This window comes from Vanellus vanellus, assembly GCF_965231255.1.
Source record: "Vanellus vanellus genome assembly, chromosome: 4".
Classification (NCBI taxonomy): domain Eukaryota; kingdom Metazoa; phylum Chordata; class Aves; order Charadriiformes; family Charadriidae; genus Vanellus; species Vanellus vanellus.
In genome coordinates this window covers 56,464,632-56,482,239 of record NC_138909.1, presented here as the reverse complement: position 1 = coordinate 56,482,239, position 17,608 = coordinate 56,464,632, and the positions used below count along the sequence as shown (strand labels likewise).

General features: G+C 37.3%; 1 protein-coding gene across 1 annotated transcript in view; it reads left to right on the top strand.

Moving 5' to 3' along the window:
- Nucleotides 1–17,608, top strand: part of KIAA0232 — a 70,514-nt gene that overhangs the window by 38,233 nt on the left and 14,673 nt on the right. The window contains exons 4-6 of the mRNA XM_082482813.1: nt 10,041–10,107; nt 11,477–11,558; nt 12,953–16,247. Of these exons, the coding sequence (XP_082338939.1) occupies nt 10,041–10,107; nt 11,477–11,558; nt 12,953–16,247 (3,444 nt within the window). The remainder of the gene's footprint in view (nt 1–10,040; nt 10,108–11,476; nt 11,559–12,952; nt 16,248–17,608) is intronic.

Below are 17,608 nucleotides of genomic sequence, written 5' to 3'. Positions count from 1 at the left end.
TCTTTGGGAGTGCTCTATTTGGTAGCTTAGTTTTGTTTGAATTCATTTTTTTGTATGTTACTAAAAAGAATAACGCTGTAAAACACTGGGCTGAGACAGAAGTCCAAGATTCTAGTTATAATTTTATGGTGCAGAAAACAAACATTTGACTTCAAAAAGCCTACAGTTTAGTGTTTATTTCTAAAACATTTCCTGAGTTATGGAGTATGATAATTCAGGGAAGCTGCAGTCTTTTGACCGCTCTGCATCACTGTGCCATGCAGTGGCAGAGCACGTTGTGGACTAAGTGCTTTTGTTAGAGGAGGCCTGATTTTGACAGATACTATCTGGTATATGTAAGAATGTAAATTGTTAATGTATGTATGTTCTGAAGACAGTATTTTTGTGTGACAAACATTTTGGTGTTTCAAGTTGTCTGTATCTGTATGAGTCTTTGGCTGCAGATGCTCCTGATGCAGTCAGAAGTAGAGAAAATGTAAGTACATTGCAACTTGCCAGAAAATGAAGACACAATGATGGTGAGAATTCCTCTTAAGACAAGTACTTTAATGTAGTAATCAATTACTATTCTACTGCAGTTCTAAAGTTTTATTTTTTCCAAAATACTTGAATGGAGTATAAATAGCAGTTCAAAGATGTAATGAAGAATCGTTCAAGTTTTAAAAAGCTTGTTAGTATTGACCTTGAATAGAGACTTTATCTTAATTCTTATACTGCTGAATTGTGGAAGAAATTTTAAAATCTTGGTTTGCAATTAACTAGCAAAGTAAAGGTATCCATTCTAATGACATATTGGGTAAAAAAAAACCAACAAAAACAACAAACCACTGTTTGGGACTGGGGATTATTTATGAAAAAGTCTTTTGAGGAAAATAAGAAATTTTATCCTGAAATTACTGCACCAAATTTTAAGTAAAACCAGCTATTTCTGTCAGCATTAAATGACTTTTTTTGGTTAGTATTTTTCTGTTGTTGGTTTTTAAATTCCTGTCTGGTACACCTAAAACTAAGAAGGTCAGTTTGTTCATGTATAGTTTCTGAGATGCTCTTTTTTTTTTTTTTTTTTTTTTTTTTTTTTTTTAAGTCTCCTAATTCTGAAAGTCTGTAAATTATTTTGGATTTGAATAATGAAACCTGTCGGTAACAAGACAGAAAGCAGTGTCTTTGAGACTCAGAAGATTAGTAAAAAAATGTAAGAGTTTAGAAATTCATCTGTGTTGTATATTTGCAAGGTGGATACTGTCTGAGCAAGATTGGAAGTAGAGGTTATTTATTGAGACTGACACACATAAGACTTTTCAGGAGGTGTATTTCCTACTAGTATTGAAATTACTTACATTGCCTGTCCATTGGTCATTAATCCAAGCTTAATTACCTTTCAACTGACTAGTTTTCTGCTAAAGGTTGCATTGCTCAATAGAGCAAGCAGGTTTTCAGCTGTGTTATTGCAGTTCCTATATAATAGACATAGTTAATTCACTGAACACTTGTAGCATTACATGTGAAATTCCACACCAAGATGGTGCTAGAGTTTCGTTAAAGCAATCAGTGTATCGTTATTCTGCTGAACTGTATGAGGACATTTTAACAATAAGCAAAGGACACTACTTCGTATGTATCTTCACTGATGAAACCAGATCTCCCAGACTCTTTCTTTTTTTGCTTATAGGTGGCCACTTCACCTAAGCTATTCCACAGCACGTACTGAGAAATTACTAGTTTCTAACGCTGCTGATCTCTCAAGGGATGTCCTAATGGGGTTCAGGCAGTCTGGTCCATTTCTGAACTAACCAGGCTCTCACAATCTGCTAACTGCCACGTGAAACAGTATACATCATGTTAAAGTAAGAATTAGTCTTGGTTGATAGATTCCATAATGGATTTTGAAAAAGCACTGCTCTAATATATTTGACAGAAGCAGAGTGCCTTCCATTCCCACTGTTCTAAGAGGTTACTGCTTGGAGGTAACACTGAAACATAATCGGTGAAACTTCATAACAGTAATTTCTTTGAAATGTAGTCAGGTGGGGGCATGCTGTTATTTGGGGCTTTGGCTTTGCTTGTTTTGAATTATGAGGAGGGAATATGACACTTCTGATACCTGTATTATCATATGCAAGCGCTTACAGGAACAAGTATGGCTCTAGTGAACACTGTTGTTAAAAATTTGGAATGATAATCTTCTGAAATGTGCCTTGCTTTCAGCACAAATTTGAGATGTGTCTAAAATAAGATTCTATTGAAAATTTCTTAACACTTGTCATCTTTCTTGCTCTTAAGTGCAGAACTGTCAAACTTTGCACGCAGTTACCACAGTTCTGCACATAAACCCTATTTGAAGAAATAAGCCCCTAATCAGGCCACATTAATCAGTTGGTTGTAATTCCATGTCTGAGCATATTTTTATTGATGGGGTGCTCCAACCAACTATTGTAGTCTCCAAAGATTATGGTATCTGTGTGCCAGTGAGACCCAGGCACTATTGCTGTCTTGCACTTGGCAATAGTGATGTGCAAGAACTGAGGCAAAAGGACTTGTGGAGCCCGTAGCACGGGGACTATATTTCTTTTCTTATTATGTAGAATGTCAGATTAACTAGATTATTTAAAATTCATTTTAATCACTGGCTTATTTCTGCTTTTCTCTGCTTCTCTGATGTAAGCCAATATCAATTAGGTAATACGCTGACCGCTATGGTGGGGCACCAGGGAATCAGCTAGTAAATATTAGATGGTTTGCTATGTGATTTAACTTACACATCTTCATGTAACTAGAAGTGACATGAACAAGAGATGTGTAAAGGAAGTGCCCAATGTTCTTCTGACTTCTTAAAAATAACTGAAAAATGTTAATCAAAAAGCCCTGTAAGGAGGGTAACCAAGTGCTGGGATGAACACTTAATGTAAGTGTTCTTACACTTAATGTAAGGACATCGTAAGAATGAAGCCAGTTGCGTAAAAGCCATCTTAACAAATCAGAAAGATGAAATTCTGAAGTTGATGTTGAAAAGTCCATGTTTATTAAAGCAAAAAAAAAAAAAGAGTTAAGGTTCTGAAACAACCATAGTGCTTCTTGAAGCATATATTCTGACTAGCTAAGTCATAAGCATTTCTGTATGTCTGAGGATGTTTATTCAGAGGTTTCTTACCAGGAAATCCCAAAACATTTCACAAAATCAGCAAATATTATCATCCTTCTGGGTTGTATGCAGTTGGCCTTCTGGAAGGGGATATACTATCTATCCCTAAACCACACAGCATTGTTTAGGAATGGCTTTTAAAATTAATCAGGAGCTAAGAAGAATTTTAGACAAGATGTATGTTTTGAAAAATAAAATGGAGCTCGGACTGATGTCACTCAGTTGCTTCTGTGAGAAGGCACCATAAGGTTTTATTATTTCCAACCAGACATTGTTTTTCTACAATAATTTAATTTGTATTGGCTTAAGATAATTTGTATTGGCTCTGTATTATCAAATCCATTGGCTTCAAAAGTTTCCTTCTTTCTCCATTCATATAGTAAGCAAGCTGTTGAATTTGGCAAGCTATATTAGCCTGTGTTTTATAACTTCAGATACCATAAAGAAAATTGAAATTAATTTGTCTTGCCAAGGTAACCATCAGAGAGTAACATTACTACAATAAAGCAGTTAATTTTTCCATATGATTTTGGCATTTTAATAGCTATTCGTAGTACCACATATCTGATTTGAAGCCGCTCTGAAGCAGCTATGCTGAGTATAATAGTAACTTTAGTGGAAGTTGACAAAATTTTTAGTTATTCCAATTTTTTTATGAGTTTTCTTGATACAGAAAAAGTATATATTGAACTGGAGAAGTTCTTTGTGGGAGCTTTAATCCACACAGAACTTGCTTCATAATGTTTTTGGGGGGGGCATTTGTTTCTCGGTTTACTTCAAGCCTGCAAAAGTAAATAAGTGCTTGTCTTCTATTTCTTGTATTTAAGTATCTCCCATAGTATAGATCATTTTGTCTTGGAAGCTGAAAGTAGGTGTTTGGCATGTTTGGAAGGTATTTCACCTTGTATCTGCTCCCAGCAATAATGGGAGCAAAACGGGGCAAGGCAATTCTCTCGCCAGCAGCTTCTCTGATAAGTCTAGGACAGAAAGAAAGTTTGCATATGCACATCTTGGAGGGAGAAGGTGACACAATCTTTCAGGTACTGAACTATGTCCATGAAAACGCCAGAGAAGTCAGTTATGGAGCTCTCCTGGATAATGGTTTGTGTTTCGTCACAGAACAATGTTATAAGATTATAATTTTCCTTAGTGTACAAAAATAATTTTCACCAAAAAAATTGAATTGAGGCCTATTATGGGTTCTTATTATATGGACAGGTAGACTTCAATGACTGTATCAGAGTATCTACTGAGGAAATTTTAGGTGTCCCTTCTGCATTTTGCTCAATGCAGAAAATAACTCTTGCATAATTGGTAGGAACACATTTTTAAAAGTTTCTCCCATGAGAAAAGTTTCTCTTGTATTGCTTGAGATTGGATTTTTGTGATATTATGTCAGTTTGTGTGCTTAGAAATCAATATTCTGAGGTAATATATGTATTGAAGATTACTTGGATCAAGTATTGGTGAGCCCCAAAAGAGAATAAATAGAATTTGTTTTTCTGACTGGTCCAATGTCTTTGTTATAAATCATTATGATTCAATTGAAAAGATAAAGATTTAATTACGTTCTTAGTACTGAAGGGTCAAAAAGGTGTTGTACAAATGCATACTCTCAATGTTTCTTAGAGTCATCCATGTTATTACACTGGAGGAAAATCCCGTAATGCAAATGGGAACCATGTTTTATTTCTTTGAACTCTGCCGGGATTGAACACCCCAGGGAGGCTGCTGTTTTGGTGGATTTATTTATTTAATTAATGATGATCTTGGGGTTAGCTTTTTTTTTTTAGTCCTTTTTTTGGTCTTTCTTGAACCCCTCTTTTGAGAGTACTTGTAACCAGATGAATTAGACTGTATCATAATGTTAGAAAATGAAAACCTAGACTTCTATGTAGCTCTCATCATCCTACAAAATATAGAAATAGATGTGTGGTTGCAATGAATCACATTTTGTGCCTTAGTCAGTTCATGTGGCATAACAGCTGATTCATACAGAACAGCTACCTAATCTTGCTCTTGGTGACAGGCTCCATGCCAAGAAAACAGTCCTGATACACTACAGTCAGAGTTCTATCTCTGTCTGGAAAGTCCTATGACCTGTTAAAAAGAGTGTTTTGAAACTATGAATATATTGTTTTACTTTAGTATCTAGATTGTTTGAACTTGTATTCTGTGAAAGGAGTGTCTGTAATCTGCTCTAGCTGATCCTGCTTCAGCAGGGGTTTGGAATAAATGATCTCCGGAGGTTCTTTCCAGCCTAAACAATTCTGTGCATCTGGGAAAGAGAAATGAGGATTTTTTTTTTTTTTTTTAAAGTGTAAGCTAGAAAGCTCTCAAAACCCTAAGGGCAAATAAGTGATTATTTTAATTGTTAAAGTAAAACGATGTGTAATGCTCTTGACTTTTCAAAAAGCTTAAAGAGGAACTAAGGAGCTTTCCTCATACCTTACAGGCCTGAAGTAACAAGCCATATTTAGTAAATATTTACAGTACACAGTTCAAACCTTCTGGATTGCATGGCAATTTTTGGATGGAAGTACAAGAGCCCTAACTAGACATCATTACTGGGTGATGGGAAAGGGGTCAAAGATCAGTGAAAACAAAAAATGTTGCTGACCAATGTTATCCTCAGTTCCACAGAATAACTATGTGAAATAATAATGGTACATGAACATTTGTGATCAAATTCAGGAAAAACTTGTTAAATCTCCTTGATGGTGACTGTGCAGTGCTTGTTTGCAACATTCAGAAGTAACCTACTAGCAGAGATGAATGTCAACAAGAATTCAAGTGGTTCGTCAAGAATCTTAAAGGAGCTAATGTTTCATAGCTTCTTACTAAAAACTCAGAACATAGGAGCCAGTGCCGACTGTTAACATAGGCAACAGTTTTTAGTGGATTTGTATTTGGTGTATTTCAATATTGTTTTGTTTCCGTGGTTCACAATTGATTGAACTGATTATTTTAAATTTATAAAAATATTTCAGGAGTAACTATATTTATAGATGTAATATCTTCTAGGAACATTTTCTGCAGCTATACAGGGGTTTGAACGTACGTACAAAAGCAATTGGATTGCTTTAAGCTAATGCTTTACCACTTGTCATCTCTGACTGCTCTACTTCCAAAGTAGAGCATGTTAAAAAGATCTTTGATTTAAGATTTGACATTACAAATATATGTACGTGCATGTGTGTTTAAAAAAACAAACAAACAAAAAAAAACCCACAAAACTTAAAACTCCCCACCCCCCAAACCATTTAACATATATATATATATAAAAATATGTGTGAGCTTTGCTGGTTTTTTTTAATTGACGTCATTTCTCGTTATGCAGAACTACATTAAATTGGCTCTGAATGGAGTCATGTTGGTCAGTAAGCAAGACACTGGAGTCCTATAACTCCAGCAGTCAATTTGACTGTTCTTGTTCATGCTGGGTGAGTTCAGAAGCTTAATTTATCTGTTAGCACGGTCACTCCTATGCCAGTAACATAACACCTATCCTTTATGTAATCCTTCCCTTGCTTCAGCCAGCTGATGACAAGCCAAAAAGAACAACTTCTGATGGGACTGGCTGTTAAGTTAAAGCAGGGGAAGGAAATAGAAATATGTTGGAAACAGCAGAACAGAGTAAAATGTGTTTTTGTTGTGGAGGAAGTTTTGTTACACAAAATAAAACATATGAATAAAAAAATGATGTGCTGCCCTTTGTAGTTTGAATGAGAGAAAAGGGTTTGTAGAAATCTGGGTCAATAGTTTAAATAATCTTGCAGATAATCATGACATTTAAGACTTTTGTGTTGGAATTACAAAACCAGTCATAATTAGGCACTTCCATGTTGAAAAACATTTTTAAGGTACTCCAGTATTTGTACTATTTGGGGACTGTCTTGATACTTGAACATAATCAAAGCAGTTCAGGCAGATCACCTAATTTTGTTAACTGATTGTGTCTTACTGAACTAAGCCAGTGCCTGGAATATCTTACTTTCTGGCAATGGGGTTGCTGCATCTACAACGCATTAACTTAAACAACGAAAACCCACAGCAACTAAATCTCATATTCAGAGAACAACACTCGTATATGAAATAATTGCTGAGGCATTCGTTACATTAGGTCTGCAGCTAGTTTTTATATACCGCAGTAAGAGATTGAGCAAGTGGTCTCTGGAGACTTGGCATTCTGCACAGTGGCTTCCCCTCCGCCTTTTTTTTTTTTTTTTTTTTTTTTATTTTAAAGCTAGTGCTCGCTCCCTCGGAGTGCTCTGCAGGACAGCCTGCAGCCTGTCAGCTGATTCAAGTATTAGTTTCATGGTACAGGAGGAAATGAAGCGTTTGATTCCAAAAGTTTTCACTTCTTCGGTGTAATGGTGAGCATATTGTTGCTGGTTTGGGGGATATTTTTTTAAACTATTATTTTTGGACGTGATGTTATAACTAAGTTAAGGAAGTGAATGTATATTCGTTAGATTTTGAGTAATTGCTACAGGTGTCCTTTTGATGAGACTGTTGGGAGAGCTAAGCAAAAACAAGGCCAGCTCCTCCTCTGTTGCCCTTTTGGGGGGGAGGAGGGGAGAGTCAGGAGTGGTATAGGCATAAAGTGACAATTATTACAACTGCATAGGTTTGTCCATACTACTGTGTTACTTGGTTCTTTCTGAACAATTTAATTTATGTTGTTAAATTTACTGATCTAGAAGATGCCTTCTAAAGTTTAATATTGCTAAGTCATCCTCAGTTAAGTATGTGGCATAAAGGTTTATATTTAGCACTTCAGTGCAGCAATGCAGTTAAGAATAGAAAATTGCTTTCTCACTTGACTGCAAATAATTAAAATTTAGAAGTTAGCATATAAATCATTGCTTCAGTGTATGATTTTTCAAGTGTGTGTTTCTGACAGAGAATTAAACAAAGTAGTCTCACTGTATAAATTACTATTCCTTTTTCCATAATATTTTCTTGTGCTTTAGCAGCATGTAGTCACATTTCTCAGCAATTTCTAGCCAGTAATCGGGAAAGAGGAGAAGCTCTTACATCTTGGAAAAATGAAATCTTTGTACCGCCATGGTGACACAGCAAATCAAACTTTTTTTTTTTTTTTTCTTAATGCATTTCTGTAACTTTCATCTATGTTACCATTGGAGAGAACACATATTGCGCTAATGTATGCGCACAAGATCATGCAAATTATTAAGAGGTTTGTATGTCTCTGTCTCCAAGTATGATGGGGACAAGATGCTGGCGTTGATACTGAGGAAACTGTGCATAAGGTACAAGAAGCTGTGCAGTTTTCCCTGGTCACCATTCCCAGCTGTATGGTAATGTGCAAGGGACTTCTTGCATCTTCCTCACTTGTTTTGGATTGCTGTGTTTTGCTGTGATTCCAGCCTTCTGTTTGCAGTTATAGAAAGTGCAAAGCGCTGTCTCCAAACATTATCCCTGGGCATCAAAATAATAAGAACAATAATACCTACACAGTACCCACCTCAGCTAGTTCTTCTTCCAAAAGGAAAGGCTGTAGGTTTGTATTTCACTGACTGGCATGCAACTTTTATTCCATTAGAATAGCACGGGGTTTTCCCCAATGGGGCAGTTGGTAGTATATTGTGCCACTTTGTGTGTGTGTTTATCTTTCAGCATTTTGATGGTCTGGTGCTGCTGCTTTAGAACTGCTGGTCAGTCTAGGCAGATAGTAAAAGCATAAGAAAATGTGTTTGAGAATAACATTGAAATTGGACTTAACAGGAGGCTTGAGTCTATGGAAAATTTATGTGAGGGCATAAAGGAGGAAGATAGAGACTTATAGGGAAGATGAATAAACTGTTTTATTTTCCCTCTGACTTCCTGAGCAAACAACACAATGTTTAACAAGAAGAAAAACTGGATATTGTAAACTGGCAAAACTATGGGATAAGTTTTCCATGAAGATGCAAAGTGCTGGAGCACCTCTCCTATGAGAAGCTGAGAGAGTTGGGTCTGTTCAGCCTGGAGAAGAGAAGGCTCTGGGGAGATCTTATTGCAGCCTTCCGGTACCTAAAGAAGGCCTACAGGAGAGCTGGGGAAGGACTTTTTACTAGGGCATGTAGCGATAGGACGAGGGGGAATGGCTTTAAACTGGAACAGGGCAGGTTTAGATTAAACATTAGGAAGAAATTTTTCACTTGGAGGGTGGTAAGGCACTGGAACAGGTTGCCCACAGAAGTTGTGGATGTCCCATCCCTGGAGGTGTTCAAGGCCAGGCTGGATGTGGCTTTGGGCAACCTGGGCTGGTGGGAGGTGTCCCTGCCTATGGCAGGGGGGTTGGAACTCTATGATCTTCAAGGTCCTTTCCAACCTAAACCATTCTATGATTCTAAGATACTGCGGAAGCCTTTCCTCTCCTTCTCTGCCACCTATACATACATGTCTTCATGCCATTCTCCTTTTCGCCTTCGTTCCTGATTTTCTGTATCCTTTTAACAGTTCCGTTCTCACAGGTATAAATTGTGCACCCAAAAGGGTCAGGCTTGTTTTTTTTTTAAATGCATCTTAGTGATCAGATGATTTTTGAACTTTTATCCTGAGACTCTTGGCTAAATCCTAAGTGAATAGTGCAGTAAATGTGACAGTGCATAGTTTGCAAAACCTTGGCTATACAATAATGCTTGTGATGTGGAGTTTGAAACCTCTCATGTTTTGTGGAATCATTTTGACCTCTAATTAATGTATTTATAGTAATGGATTTATACGTAGTAATAATTTTTGTTGCTTTTTAATGTGTAGTTACCATGCAAAAAGAAAATTAGATGTCTGCCAAGATAGTTTTCCTGTATTGATGTCATTCTATAAAATTAATATTCTTTTTAGTAAGTTGTGTTTTCTTTTTTCCTCCCCAACCCGTGGTTTTGTTGTGCAGAGCTCTGGGATTGAAACGTTAGTGGAGGAGCTTTGCTCCAGACTGAAAGACCTTCAGAGTAAGCAAGGTGAGGAATAAATCTTTAAACTTTTGAGGCAATATATTGTAACATAATAATAGTGTAACATTCTGAGGGGTGTGGGAGCAGGCTGTTAATTCAGTAGCTTTTAATACAGGGTGTGCATTTTTAAAATGTATTTGAATAATTTCATTCAAATAGTTTGAGCAATTCTGTACTAGTGTGCTTTGTTTACCTAGGAAATAGCCATTCACAAATGGAGCTTTCCTCAAGAAAATATATAACTGTGCATATCCAGCTATGGTTGCTTTTTTGTAAATATTGCATAGTCAGGATGCCCCCTCCCCACTAAAAGAAGTCAAAATAATGTAGGCTTGTTTGTCTTCCTTTTGTGTATTGATATTTGCAAAGAAGAGATTGGCCTCAAAATTGTTACATACTCGCTATTCCTGTGAGAAGCATCCAGGTAGCCATGAGAGGTGTGCTTAAAATTTCCAGGCTTTAGTGGAATGGTAATGGAGACTTTTACGTTTTCAAACTTAGGGCCTGGAGCATAATGTAAAATTGTTCATTGCACATAAATGTATGTTCAGGCATATAGCAGTAGCCTTTGACACTTAAAATAAAATGAGTATGTTTATGGTGTAGTGCAAGTAGCAGTAACTAAAGGATAAATATTTACCTGCTTAATGCATGATTTTAGCTGTTTCGATTCCCCTTTTCGGTTTTTTAAACAGTAATTACTAGTCAGCTCTTAGGATTTCGTAGTGCTATGCTGTGACACTTTCTTACGGAAACAAGATTATGCTGACCATTTATTTTGAAAAAACAGAAAATTAGTGTGAAACTCGCAGCATTTCTGTGGTATTTTACAGATTTGAATACAAAAGATTACAAAGGAGAGCCACCTCTCACACAGGAAATATGCCCTTACATCCACACAATGCACAGCAACTACTGCAGGGATACTTCCCTTTAGTGAAATACATGAGAAATTTGATGCAACGATTTGTAAAAATGTTTAGTTCAATAGTTGATTTTTGTAATAACTTCTTTTATATCTGGCAATGTAAGAAGGAGATAAAGATTTGAATATGAAACAGCTTAAAATTCAAAAAAAAGTCTCCTAGTAGGGGCATTGCTAACCATGAAGTTGCATGTAGCTTCTAGCCAGTCATGTTTGGTGAAATATGTAGGGCTTAATAAGACAACTGGGAAGAACTTGAATCTTGGGTGATAATTTATAATTTCTTTATGTATAATAACCAGACTATAAATGATAGTTATTTACAGTGTTTTATGGAAATTTATAACTATTACAGGTATATGTCCTGGTGCTTTTTGTTAAATACTGTTGTAAAATATACTGGCTTTTTGAATTTTTCTGTTAAGCATTTGGAATTTTCTTCCAAAACAGAGGAGAAGATTCACAAAAAGTTAGAAGGCTCTTTGTCTCCAGAGACTGATTTATCTCCCACAGCAAAGGATCAAGTAGAAATGTATGCATTTTTATATTATTATTATCTGACATGCTTTTCTCCTTTTGCTCCCATATTTTAAAACAGTGAAGTTAAGTTAGTGGGGAATCTGGAGTTTTATGGATATTAAGAAATAACTTTTTTTCCTGCCATCTCCTTTTGTTCATCTTATATACGTAAATATGAGGATTTGATACCATGGATTAGTTTAATTTCTGCCAAAGTCCTGACTTCTATATGAAGTTCTTCATATAGAAGAACTATATGAAACCTGCATATAGTTCTTCTGACTATATGCAGAACCCAAGTTTCCTTAAGACAAGGTCAGCTAGACAAATTAAAAGCCTTTAAAACAGCATTAATTGGCACGTTAGACTTGCAAGGAGAGAATCAGTTTCCTGTTTCCAGAACTCTGTCTTCTGTAGCAGAGGTGGGAAACTGAAACTCTTTATAACTGTTAAACTCTCTATAACCGAAGTATTCTACTAGTTAACAAGTACCCGTCTGGTGTTACTGAAGCACCCAGGAGTTCTATCCTTGACTTCTCTTGGAGATATGACTGCTTCTGTATGTCTTAGTAATAGCAATTGCTAGCAACAGTCTAGTATCAGTGTTGCTAAATGGATGATACTTCAAGGAACTGATTGTGCTAATGTGCACTTAACTGACTTCTGAAGATTTTTTTTTTTAATAGGTTTTCACTGAAATATATGCAATTTAGTATAAATCTTTTTACTGTCAAACACATGCTACTTTATAGATTGCAGAAAACCATATTTTAGCCTTGTCCCCCTTAGACAAAGCTGCTAGCATCTTAAACTACTGTAGAACTATGCTTTTTTTGCAATCAATTTTTTTTTGTTTTGTTAGAAGTCAGGGCTTGTTGACTGTCTTTGCAAAACCATGTTGACGATGTATGATTTCTGCAATTGCTATAGCTTTTTCTTAATAGCTGCATGATCAGACTATGTAGAATTTAACAGATAGTATTTAATTTCACAAAGGAGAATTAAAATAACCTGAAATTCAGGACTTCCTCATTTATACTCTAAATCAAACATGTTTAAGACGACTGTAGTGAATTGCTATGTTATCTTATAAATCTGTAGTCAGGGCCTCATTGTTTTAAGCATTCAGAATTTCTGTCTACAGTGAAGTTTACTGCGCCCTAAAAATGGGATTGTTTTACTTGGCAGTATACTTTTAATATACACACTTCTAAAGCTTATCTTAATCTCCCCTGTGTTATCATTCAAATAATCAGCGCAATGAGTGGCATGTGCATATGTAGAACAAACTAGGTTTTGTGGCAATTAGAATGGTAGCATTTTGATGCGGTTTTAGTAATACTTTCTAATCTTAATGCCTGTCTGAAGTTCTGTGATCTGAATGTCACATTCTTGTTTTATTTTCAGGTACTATGAAGCGTTTCCTCCTCTTTCTGAAAAGCCAGTTTGCCTGCAGGAAATTATGACTGTATGGAATAAATCCAAAGTATGCTCTTACTCTAGCTCCTCATCTTCATCCACTGCTCCACCAACTAGCACGGATACATCTCCAAAAGACTGCAATAGTGAAGGTGAAGTAACTAAAGACAGAAGTAATAAAGTATCTGCCACTGTACAGGAAAGAACCCAGCAGAAGAAAATTAAAAACGAGAAAGAAAACAAGTTTAGTAACAACACTGTTGAAGAGAAGCCTGTTTTGTACAAAAAGCAAGTCCGACATAAGTCTGAGGGAAAGATGCGTCCTCGCTCCTGGTCATCTGGATCCAGTGAGGCTGGCTCAAGTTCTAGTGGTAATCAAGGTGAATACAAGGCATCAATGAAATGTATTAAAGTAAGACACAAAACAAGAGAGGTTCGAAATAAAAAAGGGCGTAATGGGCAAAGCAGGCTTTCAGTGAAATCTGGTGAAAAGGCTGATAGAAAAGTCCTCAGTGGAAGCAGTAGCAGCAGTAGCAGCGGGTCCATCAAACAGCTGTGCAAAAGAGGTAAAAGGCCATTAAAAGAAATTGGAAGAAAAGAAGCTGGCGGTAGCGATGGAAAAGATTTGTATTTAGACAGCAGAAATGAAAAGGAATATAAAGAAGAACCCTTGTGGTATACTGAGCCGATTACAGAGTACTTTGTTCCTCTTAGCAGAAAAAGCAAGCTGGAGACTACATACCGCAACAGAGAAGATATATGTGGTGTAACATCAGAGGCTGTAGAAGAGTTGTCTGAATCAGTGCATGGTCTTTGTATTAGCAACAATAATATTCATAAAACATACCTCGCAGCAGGTACTTTCATCGATGGTCACTTTGTAGAAATGCCTGCAGTTCTAAATGAGGATATTGACCTCGCTGGGACCTCAATATGTTCTCAACCAGAGGACGACAAATATTTAGATGATGTTCATCTGTCAGAACTAACACACTTCTATGAAGTGGATATTGATCAATCCATGTTGGATCCTGGTGCCTCAGATCCGATGCAAGGGGAGAGTCGGATTTTAAATATGATTCGACAAAAGAGTAAAGAAAAAACTGATTTTGAGGCAGAATGTTGCATAGTGTTAGATGGAATGGAGTTGCAAGGGGAAAGTGCAATATGGACAGATTCGACCAGCTCTGTTGGTGCTGAAGGGTGGTTCTTGCAAGACCTTAGTAATTTAGCTCAATTTTGGGAGTGCTGTTCGTCTTCTAGTTCTGGTGATGCAGATGGGGAAAGTTTTGGAGGAGATTCTCCAATCAGATTCTCCCCCATCTTAGACAGCACAATGCTTAATTCACACATGCTTGCTGGCAATCAAGAGCTCTTTTCAGATATTAATGAAGGGTCTGGTATAAACTCTTGTTTTTCAGTGTTTGAAGTGCAATGCAGTAACTCTGTTTTACCATTTTCTTTTGAAACACTCAACTTGGGAAACGAAAATGCAGATTCTAGTAGCACTGCTAATATTCTTGGGAAAACACAGTCTAGATTGCTAATATGGACCAAAAATAGTGCCTTTGATGAAAATGAACACTGTTCCAATCTTTCAACAAGAACCTGTAGTCCATGGTCACATTCGGAAGAAACACGTTCAGACAATGAGACTTTAAATATTCCATATGAAGAATCCACGCAATTTAATGCAGAAGATATTAATTATGTAGTTCCTAGAGTGTCTTCAAGTTATGTAGATGAAGAAATTCTAGATTTTTTGCCCGAAGAAACCTGCCAGCAACAAGCTAGAACTTTGGGAGAAATGCCCACTTTGATTTTCAAAAAAAAATCTAAGCTAGAATCTGTCTGTGGTATTCAGCTAGAACAAAAAGCAGAAAGTAAAGACTATGAAACTACACAAGGGTGTAGTGAAAGCAGTCCACATGGAGATGGCTACAGCTCAGGGGTTATTAAAGATATTTGGACAAATATGACAGACAGAAATTCGGCAGCGATGGTAGAAATAGAAGGAATAGAAGATGAATTGTTTTCAACTGATGTAAATAACTATTGCTGCTGTTTGGATACAGAAGCAAAAGTTGAAACCCTCCAGGAGCCCAATAAAGCAGTGCAGAGATCAGAGTATCATCTTTGGGAAGGTCAAAAGGAGAATTTAGAGAAGAGAGCCTTTGTCTCAAATGATTTATCGAAAGTAGATGGTGGTGACTATACTACACCATCAAAACCTTGGGATGCTAACCAGGATAAAGAAAACTCATTTATACTTGGTGGTGTGTATGGCGAGCTCAAAACATTTAACAGTGATGGAGAATGGGCAGTGGTGCCACCTGGTCACTCAAAAGGGAGCTTATTACAGTGTGCAGCTTCTGATGTAGTGACAATAGCTGGTACGGATGTTTTTATGACTCCAGGTAACAGCTTTGCCCCTGGTCATAGGCAATTATGGAGGCCATTTGTATCATTTGAACAGAATGAGCAATCAAAGAGTGGAGATAACGGATTAAATAAGGGTTTTTCTTTTATCTTCCATGAAGACTTACTAGGAGCTTGTGGTAACTTTCAAGTTGAAGAACCAGGGCTTGAATACTCATTCTCTTCCTTTGACCTGAACAACCCATTTTCACAAGTTCTTCATGTAGAGTGTTCGTTTGAGCCAGAAGGAATTGCATCTTTCAGCCCTAGTTTTAAACCTAAGTCAATTCTGTGCTCCGACTCAGACAGTGAGGTTTTACACCCCAGGATATGTGGTGTTGATCGAACGCAGTACAGGGCTATACGGATTTCTCCAAGGACTCACTTTCGCCCAATTTCTGCATCTGAACTTTCTCCAGGTGGTGGAAGTGAGTCAGAATTTGAGTCAGAAAAAGATGAGGGAGGTATTGCTGTCCCTTCTCAAGTAGATGTATTTGAGGATCCACAAGCAGATCTCAAACCTCTGGAAGAAGATGCAGAAAAAGAAGGGCATTATTATGGAAAATCAGAGCTCGAATCTGGAAAATTCCTTCCCAGGTTAAAAAAGTCTGGAATGGAGAAGAGTGCACAAACATCATTGGATTCCCAAGAAGAGTCAGCTGGGATGTTGCCAGTAGGAAACCAAGATCCCTGTTTAGAATGCAGTATGAAAGAATCTCTAGATGGGAGGGCGATGGAGAGCTCTAAAGTAAACTGCAGAATAGTGGAGCCACGTGAGGAGACTGGCAGGTTTTGCAGTTGTAAAGCAGGGTGCCATTTCCCCACGTACGAGGATAATCCTGTTTCTTCGGGAGAGCTCGAAGAGGTATGTGGATATATAAAATCACAGAATTTGCAGCTGGCAGCTGATAACGAGCAATTTGTCATGTGACAGTTCAATTTAATTGTTTGTAATGGTATAGTTCTTTAGAAAAATACAGTTTTTTAGAAACACTGGAGGTTCCATCTGAACATAAGGAAAAACTTTTTTACTGTAAGGGTGACCTAGCGCTGACACAGGTTGTCCAGGAAGGTGGTAGAGCCTCCATCCTTGGAGATACTCAGAAGACATCTAGACGTGGTCCTGGGCAGCCTACTCTAGGTGGGCCAGCTTGAATGGGGGGAGTTGGACATGATGACCTCCAGAGTTCCCTTTGAACCTTAATCATTCTGTGATTCTGTAAAAAATTAAACGTCTTCAGGCATTACAGCGTCATCTTGCATACCTTTCGAAATACATGCATGTGTACACTCATGTGCCTTTAAAATCTGTTTACCTTGGGTTTTTAGATTATCTGATTTAGATAAAATATGTTAAAATGTGCATAAAGTTTGAATAATGAGATATTACTGATTTTGATTCAAACCTATTTTAAAGTTTTGAAGAGGATGATCTGAAGTCAGTCTTTGCAATATGAATTCTAGTTACTTCCAAGTAGAAGAATCTGGAGTTGAATTATTGGGTGTAAACTTCAGGAAAGAAGGGTTTGTAGAAAGGCTTAATTGTCTGGAAATTAAAATGTTCTCTTGTCAGCATAGGCACAAAAAGAAATAAAACGTGGATGCAAAATATCCATCACTACCACAGTGCTGTAGGGATGCCTAACTATTAACTACGGGTTAAGCTCACAGTTTTCTTTCAGGTCATTGTAGCCATTGGTTAAGTAATGATCAAGAGCAAAAATCCCTTCCAGCCAAAAATATCCAAATTCATCTTGCTGCGAGCTCCCTCTGCTCTTGAGAAGAAATACTTGACCAGCAAAATGAAGGTCCTTAAATGTGTCCAAAGGAGGGCAACAAAGCTGGTAACAGGGCTGGAAGGCGTGTCCTATGAGGACCAGCTGGGTTTGTCTAGTTTGTAGAAAAGGAGGCTGAGGGGCGACCTCATTGCTTTCTACAGCTTCCTGAGGGAGGTGCTGGTCCCTTCTCTCTGGTATCCAGTGACAGGACACGTAGGAATGGTTCCAAGCTGCGCCAGGGAAGGTTTAGGCTGGACTTCAGGAAGTATTTCTTTACCAAGAGGGTGATCAAACCCTGGAACAGGCTTCCTAGAGAGGTGGTTGATGCCCCAAGCCTGTCAGTGTTTAAGAGGGATTTGGACAATGCCCTTAACAACAGGCTTTAACTTTTGGTCAGCCCTGAATTGGTCAGGCAGTTGGACTAGATGGGAGTTGTAGCTTCCTTTCA